Here is a 17,120-nt window from a genome sequence, read left to right as displayed (position 1 = left end):
AGCGCATTTGATCGAAAACTTGTATTCAGCCTTTCACATAGCCATGTGTCTACGCATACTGCGTGACGCGCTTGTTTCACAACCGAGAGGGCTCTGGTTAGAGCAAATTCAGCCTCTCTATGCCAATAGGATTCCTAAACAATAGAATCCATATACAAGGGATTTTTTTAAATAAGACAGTAACGTTGTTGAGTTTTTTATTTTCTTCAAATTAAGTATTCCAAGTAATTTATATATATGGAAACATTTATTTTAAATACATTGCAAAAAGTTTGATCTCGATTCATGAAGTTTCAAAAAATTTTATGCAATACAAAATATCATCGCATTATGTGAAAAAATATATAATAAATATTTCCCCACCAATATTAGCAACGGTGTTGGAATAAGCACGTGCACGTGCAGTACTGATCGTTGGAACGGCATTTTGATCGGCTTTGTGGTAATTACGTTGTGTTTAATATATTTTACATTTAAACGGTCAACGGTTGTGACAGATATTTTTTGATGCGATTATAACTTTCTTTCAAAAAATACTACTATGTACGAAATTTCAGTTTTCTTTTTCAGTCACTTCATTGACTTTTAGATTCAAGATGACATTAATTAGTTAAAATAAGGCTTAAACTCTGTACTGCTTTCACTAAATCATGTCCAGAGTGCCAAAATTCAGCATATCAGATGAATGATGTAAAAAGACAAAAATTGTCTATTTCTTAATCCATGGGTATGTTAGTCTTAGCTTAAGCATCTATTTCGAAAAGTAATTTGTTCATAAAGGGGACGAAAACAGATAATAATATTAGAGTGCCACTAATCAGCTGTAGTGACTGCTGCAGCCAACGTGGGAATTACCAACTATTGTAAGTCAATATCATCATTATCAATCATCTGAAGCCACCGAATTGTTTATGTTGCAGATATAAATCTTAGTTTAGTTATATCCTGAAAATTTAAACAGCTTATGTGTCCTAGAATTCTGTTACTAATAGGCAGCCAATGAAGGTCTTTCAGAGTGTCTCCTAGATTATTATTAAATCTAAAATAGCTAATAATTTAATAAATTATTAACAGGCCCCTTAACGTGGGCAATAATATACACTTTATAAATTATATAAACAAATTGAAGTCTATTTTCCGATGTTGTTAAGTGTCTCTTTAGATCTGTTTTGGTCTTTCGTGGGAGTTCCCACATTTGTTGGTTGAGAATGCTCAACATAAAATACATGATGCTTGACTGCTTTATTGACCCGGACAGGCACCGGGGGCAGACATCCCAACACCAGTGCGTTGGGACATAGTGTTGGTCTGCTTCATGACGTGTTAGATCCTAGAGAAGCCGCCATCCCCTCTACTGCTTTAGCTCAGCGGCAGCATGAGCCCTGGTTTCCTGCCACATTGGTACCTCTGAAAGTACAGAAAAGTGGTGGATTTCGGGGTCCAGGATACTCCCTCTTTGTTCTTTATGGTGGTAATATTTCTCTGAGATGTTTGCAGAGTCTTTATTTCATGATCTTTCTAGTCGGATAAATCCTGGAGAGCATCATTTTGTCCCCAAAGAAATTCGACTCTCCTAATGAATGCTTTTTGTGTGCTGCTTTTTGAATAGCAAGTGGTATAATAAACTGCTTGGAAAAGAAAAAAGTAAAAATCTTCAATGTCAACGTTCTTTTCTGCTGTTATATCATGTTAACATTTTCATCATTCGAAATTTGTATATTCCTTTATATTTATATAATAGTCTTACTGTAGCTTTAGAGTTTAGCAGCTGCATTCTGAACGAGTTGGAGTTGGTGGATGAGGTTGTCACTAATTCCATAATAAAGAGTATTGCAGTAGTCCAATTTGCAGACGATGATGCTGTTAACAATAAGCTTGAGCTGAGCTTTACTAAAGAGATATTTTCTCCTTATAACATTCCTTAGGAGTCTTAAAGAATGTTTTTTTGAAGGACATGATTCGAGGCTTAAAAAGTAAGATGATGCGATGGTAAATTTGAACACCAAGGTTCTTTGTTGTGCTGACAAATCTGATACAGTTATCATTTGATAGCTTAAGGGGGCCGGGGGGGTCTTCATCAAAATTCTCTCGAAATTGATTTTATAGTTGTTTCTGATAGAAGGGAGTAATATCTATCAGTTGCTTTTGATCCCATGGAAAAATATTGTTCCTAGCCGAAATTATCGCTGGTCAAAGGTCAGCGCTCATGTGTAATTGTACTGCGCGAGCGATTTTCAATCGCGCTTTCTGAAAATCGAGTCTAAAAATCTATCTTCTCCTACATTTTTTAAGCAATCACCCTGAAACAAGTGTCGAGCCGAATTTTGAGATAGGCCTCAGAAAATTTTTAAATCGATTTTGAAAATCTTGGACCTGGTAAAATCGTCAAAAAATGAGGTCCAAGATTTTCAAAATCGAATTAAAAATTTTCTGAGGCCTATCTCAAAATTCGGCTCGATACTTCTCTTGTAAATGATCCCTAGAACATATCCTGAAAGTTTCAGGGTGATTGCCCAAAAAATGTAGGAGAAGATAGATTTTTAGACTCGATTTTCAGGACGCGCGATTGAAAATCGCTCGCGCAATACAATTACACATGAGCGCTGACCTTTGACCGGCGATAATTTCGGCTAGGAACAATATTTTTCCATGGGATCAAAAGCCACTGATAGATATCAGAAACAACTATAAAATCAATTTCGAGAGAATTTTGATGAAGACCCCCCCGGCCCCCTTAACTCCCCCTATACTATACTGAGCTGATTTAGAACTTGAGGTGAGGCGATGGATAAGTATTTGTGTTTTTCCAGGATTAAGTTGAAGGCAATATTCAACCATCCAGCGCTATATGGTCCTAGCGCAATTCACAATTTCGATGCCCAGAACATTTACCTGATCACAAGGTTTGAAAGTTTTGTATACCTGGTGGTCATCTGCATATCCCTGCACATTGAATCCAGATTTCTCGATGGTCTTATACAGGGATCTGATGTATATGTTGAATAGCACTGGTCCTTATACTGAACCTTGAGGTATACCAAATATATAAACTGTGCCTTTTTAAATTTAAATTTAAAACCCAATGAAACATATATTTTTGCTTCATATGCTAATATATTTGACTGTACATTCAATTGAAAGTGATTTTGGGATAATTAGATTGGATAGTCTTCCCTGATATGAGTAAAGAAAGATTTTTGGAAATCTAGGTAAACTATAGGTAAAAATATAATATTAATCATAAGCTAAAATGAACTAATCTTTGTATTCTAAATGGGGAAAAGAAGAAACATTGTCAGTCAGTCGAGAAAATTGTCAGTCAGGCTATTATATGGCAGTTAGTTCAAAAAAACAATTTTTACGACCAAGTTAATTATATTGGCATATCACCAAAATTTGCAAAAAATATACAAGATAGTATCAAAATTTTAGCAAATCTTACATCTATAAAGCGAGACGATATATACTGACACCATGACATCAACTTTAACACGACTTTCCGCGAAAACCGTGAGAGATATATCATTGAAACTTTTTGGCTGGGTCGAATGCTTTCATGGCCTTTTGACCAGTATGAAAAAATTAAAAATTGGCCAAGAAATAAGAACTTTAGGTCCCGAAATTTGGACCCCCAAGTGGTGTCAAAATTGCTAAATAAATAAATATTTTTGCGACACCACTTAAGGGTTAGACGGGTTCCTGCCAGTACAGGGTGGGCCAAAAGTCAGTGGGCATACATTGGCCTTAATAGCTCCGCCGTGTTTTATATTTGAGAGCTGTTGCTTTGCAGATGGCATACTGTACTTACTGGTTCGAGGATTCTGACGTCAAAATTTGAAAATTCGAATATTTTAGACCACGCCCATTCAATATTAAAACACCTATATTGTTTTCTCTGAACATGCTGATTGCTGAACGCCTAATTTTTTCAGAGACGGTAGATTATTAAATGTTGCATATGATCTGAAAACATGAGGCAAAACGGATTAGAAATGACGAAGTTATCAAGCATTTTCTGTATCTCATTAACAAAATTGACTGGGTGATTATGTGACACCGTGACACGACACCTTAATTGGGCACCCTTAACAATTCCCATAATGTTTAACGGGGTGGATAACGGGGTCACCTAATCACGTGATTAGGTAAACCAATCAACTGATCACACGTAATGAATAAACTCGTTATGCTTCATATCTCGGTCATCTGAGAAGCTACAGTTCTAATTTTTTCAGGACAAACGAATGGCCAAATACAATTCAATAAAATTTAGCTCGATCCGACTATCCAAACTATCAAATAAATGCAAAAATGAATCTTCATTTGAAAAAAATGAACCTTCATATTTTTCAATTTGACAAATTCCTCGAACCAGTGGTGGTAGTAAGTCATACCAGAAAGAATTATTTCAATTGGGCACTTAGTGACTGAGGTATTAAGGCCAACGTATGCCCACTGACTTTTGGCCCACCCTGTATATTTAAAGTGGTCAACTGAGAATAAAATTCCACAATTTCGAAGGAACATTTTCCATATTTTGTAGGTTTATAACCTACCAAGATGAGCGACGAGATGGACTCGTCGACGGTCTTTGGAACAAATATTTTATGAGTATCACCGTTAATCCATATTGTGCGCATGTAGCAATACAATTTATTTGCGACTAAACAAAAAGCAGTTGAGGCCTTCAACAAACAAACACTCCTTGACCTTTACTTTGGACTTTGTTGATCAGGTTAAAGTCCAAATCATGTTGATCAGGTTAAAGTCCAAATCATGTAACCCATGATAGAGATGATATTTCTTTAAATTTTCCTTCCATCAAAGTTTTCTCCGGATATACAGCCTCCAGTACCTTGATGGCGACTTGTGTCACTCTCATCGACCTCACTGATTGTAAACTGGTCAAAAATTCAGTCAAAACCCCGAAATTTCGGTCAAGGAGACGGCAGAAAAGCTTCTCTTCCAAAATCTTCCAAAATATATTTTGACAATTCTGACGATTTTCCGTTTATCAAAGCTTTATTCTAGAATAGAACTTTCAGAACCTCAATCGTGTCTTGTGCTATTCTCAGTAAACTTGCTAGATGGTCATTCAAGACAAATTTAGCCAAAGCAGTGAAATTTGGGTCGCAGAAAGCTGAAATCTGAAAATTTCCTACCAGTAGGACATCTTCAAACTTTTCCTTCCATCAAAGTTTTCTCGAGACATACAGCTTCCAGTACCTTGATGGCGACTTGTGTCACCCTCACCAATCTCACTGATTGTTCACTGGTAAAAAATACAGTCAAAATTGGATCAAGGAAACAGCAGAAAAACATATACTATTTAAAAATCTTCCAATTATGTATTATACATCTCCTTCCTTTCTGATGATTTTCCGTTTATCATATTTTTTTCGGTAATCTAACTTTCAGTACTTTAATTGTGTCGTGTGCCATCGACAGTGAACCGATTGATTGGCCAGTGATCAAATATTTTTTGAATGGAATATTTTTCACTAATACATGGATATAATTGATTAATTATTAAATTACTGTACTATGTGCACTATAATTTCCTCCTAGGTATGTTTTATGAGAAACAAGGAAAGAGAGATAATCGGTCAGTATTCAAGATATTCGGCCTGGGATACAGGTTAGTTAACAAATGTATGAATGTAGTAGTATATCACCTCCCAATTTAAACCTTTTATGTTTCCGTATCACTTTAAGTCGTTTTTTAAAAAAATCGGAATTTGGCTGCTCCGTCTCAATAACAATTTATGTGAATCTACAGAAATTTAAAGCAATGTAAGTCTTACTTTGTTGAACTCAAATTACAGTTTTAATATGAATATAAATAACGTTAAAGTACAAGATAGCTTCTGTAAGCCCATTATAACCTGTTCAGTGTTCAGGGAGGTTGAGGGGAGGTTACTGTTATCTCTTCACAATAGCCAAGTGTAAAATGGCTTGCGGAGGGAGGGGGCAAACCAACCCGCAGGTTAAACCATTCTAAACAAAACAACCAGATTCTAGGACGCGTACCCAGCGTATATATAAACTGTTTCCAAGCAATTTGAATTAAATGTGAAATCCGCAGTATTTTATATATTACTATATGGAGCGCGCTGTGACAAAATTTTATAAAGACTACATTTTCCGCCAGCTAGGGTAATATTAACGAGTACGCCGCGCACACGCGTTTTTAGATAGCAACCGAGCAAATTTAAAATACTAACTTATCTTTTGTCCTATGTACTATGCTATCTGTTGTCCTATACTATCTTAAATCTTTTCTTCTATGCTCACGGGTAAGATAAAATATTTGTCTCCTCTAAGTTTCAATGAAACAGTGTACATTGATAAATCCGACAAAATCTCATGATTTTTATAAAGGACAGTGATACAAATTACGGTTACTTGTATTTTATGATATCATAGTGGTCGGGACTCGAGTGTTTCCATCATGAGCTGACTCCTCCATAACTAACAATTGTTTTATTTATGGTAGTGTTAAAATATTACCTTGACCGATATGATGTCAGCACACCTGTCCTGGCAAGGTAAGCAAACCGAAAATGATCATGATCTCTCTGGAAATCTTATATTTTGGTTGTGGTATTCCAGGCCAATTGATTTCTGTTAACTTCTCACTTTTATCATGTCCTTTTAATTGCCTTTTCACGGATATACTTTTAACCGCACACGTGCACAATATATTATGTGTCACGTTTATAACGACTCCTCGTTCATTTCCTACTCTGAACACTTCTTACAGTGCTATTGATAATTAATATAACTTTAAGAACTGTTAACTTCACCCGCTGAATGTTACTTCTGTTTACATTGCAGGGAGCAATTTAGGTTTACATTAACCATGCGTCTAATATTTACACATCTAGTATCTACTGTTAGCTATTACACCCTATTATCACTGGAAATGGTCAAAATGAAACTTTATTTCATCCCACTTGAGGAATATTTGTAAACAAGATCGCTTAAACTTTCATTAATCAGCTAACTCTCGATTTACAACGCCGTAAAAGCTGTATCTTGCTTGCTTGTCGGTTGAATTTACTCAAATAGTACGAGTTGTACTTCTGATGTTAGTCAGAATGCACTCCTTAAAGCAACAATGACATTTCTCGCCTGTAATCTCCACTGCAGTGTATTCTGAGCGATTATCCCTTTTGTACACGGGGCATATTGTTACTGTATAATATTGTCACTGTAGTCTCGCTGAGTATCCCTCTCTTGTTGCCTTTATAAGCTACTAAACTTAAGAAAATGCTCAGATTTGTAGTTTAAATGGAACTCTAGAGCAGAAACTTGATGTAAATTCTGGCATTGTTTAATTGTTTCGAGATTAAATATTTCCATTCGACATTGAATAGTTGCTAACTAGTGATCTTGGAGCTACAACTAATATCTTATTTCAAATTCAATTACATGCGGTTGTACTCTTTCACAGCATAGGGATTGAATAGTTTACTGTAGGGCGAGTTAGTTTGGGGTGGACATATTTTACAGCATATGTTATACCTCTATGCTTTAATTGGAATAATTCTCATTTTGACTTTTGTAACACTGTAACAGCCGTCTACATTGGTTTTCTACACGTAACCTATGAATACTTTCAACATTGATAATTAATAATAATTATGTATATTAAACTCCCTCCCTTTAGCAGCTCGTAACATGGCAATGGGAGAAAGTTACCTAGTAGCTGGCATACTACTAACATTTCCCCTAGCCCTGTTCTACCGCTATCTCCTCACCCCTTACACCTCTCCCAAACACAAGGATATATTTCTAACCGTCACCGGACTAGCTCTCTACTTCTTCTGTTTTGGAGCGGATGCGGGACATGTTGTTATGATGACCATGTGTAGTTACCTGTTCATGATGGTGTGTGGTGTTGGAGCTACTTCCTGTATAGTAGTGCTGCTCTCTAGCATGACCCACCTGTTATACGGGTATATCACAGTGTCAGGTGTTAGTTACACTGTTACCTGGACTCTCATACACTGCCAAGCTCTCCTCAAAGTGGTGGGTTACTTTTTAGATCTGTTAGATGAACAGAAGGACGCTCCTGAAAGTTTTGTGGCCTACACTGCGTATGTTTTCTTTCCCTTCACAAGTTTAGTGGGACCACAGTTCCAGTACTACCGTTACAAGAAGTTCAGGGAAACTACACAGATACCCAACTCGTGGGGCTACAGTCTAAAACAAGCAGGAATAGGTGTCATCTACATTGGGGTGTTCTACGGTATCAAACAGTTCACTTCTTCTAACTTCATCATCTCTGAAGAATTCCTGTCTTGGAGTCTCCCCACTAAACTTCTCTTCATCACGTTCTGGACCAAGTGGTTGATAACTAAGTACTGTGCTATCTGGTGTGTATCCGAGTCAGCAGCATGTCTGGCAGGTATGGGGGAGCAGGAGGGGGGAGGGTGGGACGGAGTTGTTAATGTCGAGGTGGTCAAGTTTGAGACGTCCCTCACTATCCAGGAGGAGCTGAGTAGTTTCAATATACAGACTCACCAGTGGGTTAAGAGGAATGTTTACAAGCGATGTAAAGTGTTCAACAGTCCCCTCTTGTCACGTGTCATCTCCCTCACATTCCTTTACCTCTGGCACGGGGTTTACGTCGGCTTCCTCAACCTGTTCGTGGTTGAAGCGTTGGGAATCTCCACGGAGGAGGCGCTCAACAGATACATATCTCGAGATAAGGTATCCAGATGTGTACCAGGCTGGTTGATAGCCAGTGTGCAGTATGTCCTAAAGAACATGTGTGTGGGGTACGGGTTGTGCGGGTTTGCTCTCAGGACACCAGCTAGGTGTCACGTGTTCTATAGCAGTGTGTATTATTGCTTCCACTGGGGTATGGTACTGTGGCTTGTTGTGGAGATGGGGGTTTTGCGAGGACGCTATAAGAAGGACAAGTCTACTTAGCAGGGGTTTTTAGTTTTTAGTTTTTAGTTATCTTGACTGAGTCGCTTTTATAACTTGTGTTTGCTTTTTTAGAAACTCATTGTAAACAAATTGTTAGCATATTGATTAGTTTGTACAATGTACTTGTATGATAGCGCCATATATATTTTACATTTACTTTTAGTACAATATTGAAATTGTTCGATACAGAAAAAAAACGATTGCATTGATTTATTATACATGCCTACAGAATTTAATTGCTTTTAGTAGTGTTTATATTACTTTAATTTGGACTTTGCTGGTTTTACCTCGTTGTTTTATTTATATATACCACCTATACTATATACCTAATTCAAACTGATTCACAACAGTGAAATTTTAACTGTGAAGAAATAACTATGAAATAAAATTAGCTAATGGAATAGGGAATAATCGGTATTACTGCTGCCCCCCCCCCCCTACTGTGATGTGAACACGGCTGAATGTTTACATTACACCACTATACGGTATTACTGCTGCCCCCCCCCCCCCCCTACTGTGATGTGAACACGGCTGAATGTTTACATTACACCACTATACGGTATTACTGCTGCCCCCCCCCTACTGTGATGTGAACACGGCTGAATGTTTACATTACACCACTATACGGTATTACTGCTGCCCCCCCCCCCCTACTGTGATGTGAACACGGCTGAATGTTTACATTACACCACTATACTACTATAATACTTTGTAAGATCTGTGAGGTCATCACGTGAGGGCCCCACTAAACCAACTATTGCAGACGTTAAACATGTCCCCAATAATAGGACATGTTACTGGTTCTATCCGAGCAAGAAAAGACAAGTTTTACTTTCCTAACCTCCCTACCTGAACAAGTTTACCCTGATCTCGTTAAAACAGCTCTCTCTCAGCTACTGTCTACTAAACAAATCACTAAAGTGGTTAACAGCGCTGCTGCTAAACTCAAGGTTTGAGAAACTGCTGCCCCTCCCCCCCCCCCCCCCCCCCTAACTACTGCCTCCCCCCCCCCCCCCCCCCCATAACTGCTGAACTTTTAACTGACACTAGAATCCTCCCAATCCTCCGTACTGGTTACGTTCTTGTTTAACAGCTCACTTTGTATTGCAGGTAGAGGTTGCTAGTCTCACTAACAGCTCACTTTGTATTGCAGGTAGAGGTTGCTAGTCTCACTAACAGCTCACTTTGTATTGCAGGTAGAGGTTGCTAGTCTCACTAACAGCTCACTTTGTATTGCAGGTAGAGGTTGCTAGTCTCACTAACAGCTCACTTTGTATTGCAGGTAGAGGTTGCTAGTCTCACTAACAGCTCACTTTGTATTGCAGGTAGAGGTTGCTAGTCTCACTAACAGCTCACTTTGTATTGCAGGTAGAGGTTGCTAGTCTCACTAACAGCTCACTTTGTATTGCAGGTAGAGGTTGCTAGTCTCACTAACAGCTCACTTTGTATTGCAGGTAGAGGTTGCTAGTCTCACTAACAGCTCACTTTGTATTGCAGGTAGAGGTTGCTAGTCTCACTAACAGCTCACTATGTATTGCAGGTAGAGGTTGCTAGTCTCACTAACAGCTCACTTTGTATTGCAGGTAGAGGTTGCTAGTCTCACTAACAGCTCACTTTGTATTGCAGGTAGAGGTTGCTAGTCTCACTAACAGCTCACTTTGTATTGCAGGTAGAGGTTGCTAGTCTCACTAACAGCTCACTTTGTATTGCAGGTAGAGGTTGCTAGTCTCACTAACAGCTCACTTTGTATTGCAGGTAGAGGTTGCTAGTCTCACTAACAGCTCACTTTGTATTGCAGGTAGAGGTTGCTAGTCTCACTAACAGCTCACTATGTATTGCAGGTAGAGGTTGTTAGTCTCACTAACAGCTCACTTTGTATTGCAGGTAGAGGTTGCTAGTCTCACTAACAGCTCACTTTGTATTGTAGGTAGAGGTTGCTAGTCTCACTAACAGCTCACTTTGTATTGCAGGTAGAGGTTGCTAGTCTCACTAACAGCTCACTTTGTATTGCAGGTAGAGGTTGCTAGTCTCACTAACAGCTCACTTTGTATTGCAGGTAGAGGTTGCTAGTCTCACTAACAGCTCACTTTGTATTGCAGGTAGAGGTTGCTAGTCTCACTAACAGCTCACTTTGTATTGCAGGTAGAGGTTGCTAGTCTCACTAACAGCTCACTTTGTATTGCAGGTAGAGGTTGCTAGTCTCACTAACAGCTCACTTTGTATTGCAGGTAGAGGTTGCTAGTCTCACTAACAGCTCACTTTGTATTGCAGGTAGAGGTTGCTAGTCTGACTAACAGCTCACTTTGTATTGCAGGTAGAGGTTGCTAGTCTCACTAACAGCTCACTTTGTATTGCAGGTAGAGGTTGCTAGTCTCACTAACAGCTCACTTTGTATTGTAGGTAGAGGTTGCTAGTCTCACTACTGCTCTAGATGTCCTGTCACAGTGTCTCCTGAACAGTGCTAGTAAGTTAGCCACTAAACTTGTTGTCAGTTCCGTACTCTATTAACCTTGTCTCTATATAGTATAGTACTCTATTAACCTTTTCCTTCCTGTCTTAATTGACCAATTAGTTGATTAATTAATGATAACTTCAGAGAGGAACCTGACCCCGGAGGATCTGACCTCCTCTCTAAAAGCATGTGGTGTGGAGGTTACTATCGTTACACCATTAGTTATCAGTTACACTGAGAACAGGGACATACTCATTGACATTATCACCAGATCTACTGTACAGGTTTTTTTTAAAAGATTTTTTTCTTTAATTGTTTTTGCCACTCTTCAAATTAAAGCGTTTTTATCTGTCTTCTAATGCTTAATAAGTTATATATCAAATATGCTGCCATATCTCAACTTAAGCAATATTTATAATATTTTAAATTCCAGGCCCCGGAGTACAGGTCGATGGAATGGAGATTGGAATGTCAGGTGGGCTCAAGGTCACTTCACAACACTGTTATTCCAAACGTTCTGACAAAGTGGAAAATATCGGACCCTCGATTTAATAATGTGAGTGTAAACACGGCACCGTTATTAATGTGAGTGTAAACACGGCACCGTTATTAATGTGAGTGTAAACACGGCACCGTTATTAATGTGAGTGTAAACACGGCACCGTTAGTAATTTGAGTGTAAACACGGCACCATTAATAATGTGAGTGTAAACACGGCACCGTTAGTAATGTGAGTGTAAACACGGCACCGTTATTAATGTGAGTGTAAACACGGCACCGTTATTAATGTGAGTGTAAACACGGCACCGTTATTAATGTGAGTGTAAACACGGCACCGTTATTAATGTGAGTGTAAACACGGCACCGTTAGTAATTTGAGTGTAAACACGGCACCATTAATAATGTGAGTGTAAACACGGCACCGTTAGTAATGGAAGTGTAAACACGGCACCGTTAGTAATGTGAGTGTAAACACGGCACCGTTAGTAATGTGAGTGTAAACACGGCACCGTTAGTAATGTGAGTGTAAACACGGCACCGTTATTAATGTGAGTGTAAACACGGCATCATTAGTAATGTGAGTGTAAACACGGCACCGTTAGCAACAATACCCATATAACTTACATTAAATATACTCCTTCTGTAAGATCCTGAATTATCATAACTATTCCCAGCTGAAGACGAAGGAGACGTACCTGAACTGTGACGTGAACACGTTACAGCACATAACAGAGTCTCTGAGAGCTGCTCAACTGGAACTAGACACTCTACATGCCCGCAAAATGTGTAGGAACCTTGCTAGGATAGGATAAGTCGGGATTATTGGTCATGATGTTATTGTGGAAAGTTCGAATCATATTCATAGTAGTATAGCTACCAAAATTATATAATATCTTAAAATGTAACACCTTAATCTGGGAAGTTTCATTAAAGGCTCAATATGTTTCCGCTCTTGGACTCTCTAGTAAACTTTTTGTTTTAACTATTAATATTAATTGACATAAATGCGAGTTTTTACAATTTGAATGTTTTGATTTATGTTTTATTTTTTGATTATTTTATATTAAATTGTATTGATGGATTATTTCCCCAATTAAATTGTTGATACTTTTTTTCCTCTTTAAGGGGGCCGGGGGGGGTCTTCATCAAAATTCTCTCGAAATTGACTTTGTAGTTGTTTCTGATGGAGGGGAGTGATATCTATCAGCTGTTTTTGGTCCCATGCAAAAAAATTGTTCCTAGCCGAAATTATTGCCGGTCAAAGGTCAGCGCTTATGTGTAATTGTATTGCGCGAGCGATTTTCAATCGCGCGCCCTGAAAATCGAGTCTAAAAATCTATCTTCTACTACATTTTTTGAGTAATCATCCTGAAACTTTCAGGATATGTTCTAAGGACCATTTAGAAGAGATTGTCGGGCCAGAATTTTGAGATAGGCCTTAGAAAATTTTTTATTCGATTTTGAAAATCTTGGACCTCGTATTTTGACGATTTTTTCAGGTCCAAGATTTTCAAAATTGAATAAAAAATCTCTTCTAAATGGTCCTTAGAACATATCCTGAAAGTTTCAGGGTGATTACTCAAAAAATGTAGTAGAAGATAGATTTTTAGACTCGATTTTCAGGGCGCGCGATTGAAAATCGCTCGCGCAATACAATTACACATAAGCGCTGACCTTTGACCGGCAATAATTTCGGCTAGGAACAATTTTTTTGCATGGGACCAAAAACAGCTGATAGATATCACTCCCCTCCATCAGAAACAACTACAAAGTCAATTTCGAGAGAATTTTGATGAAGACCCCCCCCCCGGCCCCCTTAACTGTAATTTAAACATAAAAACTGTTGACTATTTTGTGATATCATTTTGTGATATCACTTTTTATCAAGTGAACACTATAACCCCCCAGTTCCATAGCGGATATTATGCCAAATTATTAGACGGAGGTCCATTTCCCGTAGATCATCTTCGGAGATTATTCTCCGGCTCCGTCTACTGTATTAGACGGAGATGAAGCTCTCCGGGAATTTCTAAGAGATTAATTCCCGGAGACCAACGCGCGCGGGCGAATTAGCTGTCTTTCCGAAAAGGTATAACAAATTTGGTACTGTGAAAATTCTCACAGTCTCTAGAAAACAATGGTACAACAAATTTTAAAATCCGAGCAAGTTTATTTTTATCGTGCACCCCCTAGTAGATGGTCTCCGGATAAGGTTATGGAACTGCAAACGGAGAAAAATCAGTAGACGATCTCCGTCTAATAATTTGGCATAATTTCCGCTATGGAACTGGGGGGTAACATGTATAAATTATATATAATATAAATTATATGATGGCAAATTCTCAATAAGTTTACAAAGTTCTAGTAAAAGTAGTAGAACTACTACTACTACTACTACTACTATTACTACTATTACTACTATTACTACTACTATTACTACTACTATTATTACTATAACTACTACTAATACTACTACTACTACTACTATTACTACTACTACTACTACTACTACTACTACTACTACTACTACTACTTCTACTACTACTACTACTACTACTACTACTACTACTATTATTACTATTACTACTACTAATACTACTACTACTACTACTATTACTACTACTACTACTACTACTACTACTACTACTACTACTACTACTACTACTACTACTACTACTACTACTACTACTACTACTACTACTACTACTATTACTACTACTACTACTACTACTACTACTACTACTACTACTACTACTACTACTACTACTACTACTACTACTACTACTACTATTACTACTACTACTACTACTACTACTACTACTACTACTACTACTACTACTACTACTACTACTACTACTACTACTACTACTACTAATATTATTACTACTATTACTACTACTACTACTACTACTACTACTACTACTACTACTACTACTACTACTACTATTACTATTACTACTACTATTACTACTACTACTACTACTACTACTATTACTACTACTACTACTACTACTACTACTATTACTATTACTACTACTACTTCTACTACTACTACTACTACTACTACTACTACTACTACTACTACTACTACTACTACTACTACTACTATTACTACTACTACTACTACTACTACTACTACTACTACTACTACTACTACTACTACTACTACTACTACTACTACTACTACTACTACTACTACTACTACTACTACTACTACTACTAATATTATTACTACTATTACTACTACTACTACTACTACTACTACTACTACTACTACTACTACTACTACTACTATTACTACTACTACTATTACTACTACTACTACTACTACTACTACTACTACTACTACTACTACTACTACTATTACTACTATTACTACTACTACTACTATTACTACTACTACTATTACTACTACTACTACTACTACTACTACTACTACTACTACTACTACTACTACTACTACTACTACTACTACTACTACTACTACTACTACTACTACTACTACTACTACTACTACTACTACTACTATTACTATTACTATTACTACTACTACTACTACTATTATTACTACTACTGCAGGTAGCAATAATGCCTCTAGTAATGATGTGCGGATACCCCTGCTCAGGTAAAACAACCTTCACTCAGAAGCTGCAGAAGCATCTAGAAGCGTCTCACAAGACTGTGGTGGTTATAAGTGACGACTCAGTAGGGATAGACAGGAACTCTACTTACCACAGGTGGGATTAAATTATAGTATAATATTTCTATATTCTATATATATATTCTATAGTACCCAGGTGGGTGGTGTAGTGTGGATATCTAGTTTAGTATAGTATAATACTTCTATATTCTATATATATATATTCTATATATATATTCTATATATATATTCTATAGTACCCAGGGTAACGAGAAGGTACCCCCCCCCCCCCCCCCCCCCCCCGGCAAGTATAATATTTTTATTATTTCTATATTCTATATATATATATTCTATAGTACCCAGGGTAACGATAAGGTATCCCCCCCCCCCCCCCCCCGTCGTATAATATTTCTATATTCTATATATATATTCTATAGTACCCAGGTGGGTGGTGTAGTGTGGATATCTAGTGTAGTATAGTATAATATTTCTATATTCTATATATATATTCTATAGTACCCAGGGTAACGAGAAGGTATCCCCCCCCCCCCCCCCCCCGGCAAGTATAATATTTCTATATTCTATATATATATTCTATAGTACCCAGGTGGGTGGTGTAGTGTGGATATCTAGTGCAGTATAGTATAATACTTCTATATTCTATATAATATATATATATATATTCTATAGTACCCAGGGTAACGAGAAGGTATTTCCCCCCCCCCCCCCCCCCCCCCCCGTCAAGTTTAATATTTCTATATTCTATATATATATTCTATAGTACCCAGGGTAACGAGAAGGTACCCCCCCCCCCCCCCCCCCTCCGTCAAGTATAATATTTCTATATTCTATATATATATTCTATAGTACCCAGGGTAACGAAAAGGTATCCCCCGGCCCCCCCCCCCCCCCCCCCCCCCGTCAAGTATAATATTTCTATATTCTATATATATATTCTATAGTACCCAGGGTAACGAGAAGGAGCTGAGAGGTGACCTCCGGTCTCAAGTTCAGACACATATCTCCAAAGAAACTGTCGTTATACTGGACTCTCTCAACTATATAAAAGGTTGTTATTTCTCTCTTAATTGAACATACTTTTACAACCTCTCCGAGTTTTTACAACCCCCAAGGATTTAGTCAAGACTTCAGGTCTCACACCACGCGATGTGACGTCACACCACGTGATGTGACGTCACACCATGTGATTACAACCTCTTCAGGTCTCAAATACGAGTCGTACTGTACTAGCTACCCTCCTCAGGATTTAGGTACGAATTGTTTTGTATCAGTAAGAGCTCCAAGACCCCTCACTGTGTTGTACACACTGACAGAAAGCCTGAAATATGTAATAAATGGAATGAAGCTAACTCGCATTATAATCCAGGTTTGTTAAACTTAACTAAAAATAGGACTTACTTTTTAACAATATTTAATGAATCTTGCATGTTAAGATTCCTATTTAAAAACTAAAACAAAATTATTAATTCCTAACCATCCTCCGTGCGTTTCAATATTCCAAGTTTGTTTTTTGTTTTCCTTGTCGTATCATGTTTGTTTTTCTTATATCAGATTCTTGTCACTTGG

The 17,120-nt window shown here is 37.7% G+C and overlaps 3 protein-coding genes across 3 annotated transcripts in view; all 3 read left to right on the top strand.

Annotated features, from left to right (window-relative positions):
• The first annotated feature begins 7,673 nt into the window (after window positions 1-7,673).
• Window positions 7,674-9,242, top strand: LOC134813882 (lysophospholipid acyltransferase 5-like). Its single transcript, XM_063821777.1, has one exon. It carries the CDS (start codon window positions 7,684-7,686, stop codon window positions 8,938-8,940), a length of 1,257 nt encoding a protein of 418 aa, XP_063677847.1. The 5' UTR covers window positions 7,674-7,683; the 3' UTR covers window positions 8,941-9,242.
• A 478-nt stretch (window positions 9,243-9,720) lies between these two features.
• Window positions 9,721-13,017, top strand: LOC134814276 (COMM domain-containing protein 2-like). The gene is made up of 6 exons (XM_063822359.1): window positions 9,721-9,890; window positions 11,212-11,245; window positions 11,372-11,404; window positions 11,537-11,676; window positions 11,826-11,948; window positions 12,568-13,017. The coding sequence occupies exons 1-6, from the start codon at window positions 9,732-9,734 to the stop codon at window positions 12,703-12,705; spliced, it is 627 nt and encodes a 208-aa protein (XP_063678429.1). The 5' UTR covers window positions 9,721-9,731; the 3' UTR covers window positions 12,706-13,017.
• Window positions 13,018-15,476: 2,459 nt separating this feature from the next.
• Window positions 15,477-17,120, top strand: part of LOC134814405 (protein KTI12 homolog) — a 2,747-nt gene continuing 1,103 nt past the window's right edge. The window contains exons 1-3 of the mRNA XM_063822499.1: window positions 15,477-15,630; window positions 16,496-16,602; window positions 16,798-16,920. Coding sequence (XP_063678569.1) covers window positions 15,482-15,630; window positions 16,496-16,602; window positions 16,798-16,920 — 379 coding nt within the window. The 5' untranslated portion in view covers window positions 15,477-15,481. The remainder of the gene's footprint in view (window positions 15,631-16,495; window positions 16,603-16,797; window positions 16,921-17,120) is intronic.

This window comes from Bolinopsis microptera, chromosome 4 (genome assembly GCF_026151205.1).
Source record: "Bolinopsis microptera isolate Bmic1 chromosome 4, MBARI_Bmic_1.0, whole genome shotgun sequence".
Taxonomy (NCBI): Eukaryota; Metazoa; Ctenophora; class Tentaculata; order Lobata; family Bolinopsidae; genus Bolinopsis; species Bolinopsis microptera.
Note: the sequence above shows the minus strand (reverse complement) of the source record. Positions and strands in the feature narration are given on the sequence as shown.

Bases quoted from the DNA above. Each gene is read 5' to 3' on its own strand.
- LOC134814276 (XM_063822359.1), top strand. From the start codon at position 9,732: ATGTTACTGGTTCTATCCGAGCAAGAAAAGACAAGTTTTACTTTCCTA. The intron at 11,405-11,536 runs GTAAGTTAGCCA...TGATAACTTCAG, and splicing joins GTGTCTCCTGAACAGTGCTA to AGAGGAACCTGACCCCGGAG. The intron at 11,949-12,567 runs GTGAGTGTAAAC...AACTATTCCCAG, and splicing joins CGGACCCTCGATTTAATAAT to CTGAAGACGAAGGAGACGTA.
- LOC134813882 (XM_063821777.1), top strand. From the start codon at position 7,684: ATGGCAATGGGAGAAAGTTACCTAGTAGCTGGCATACTACTAACATTT.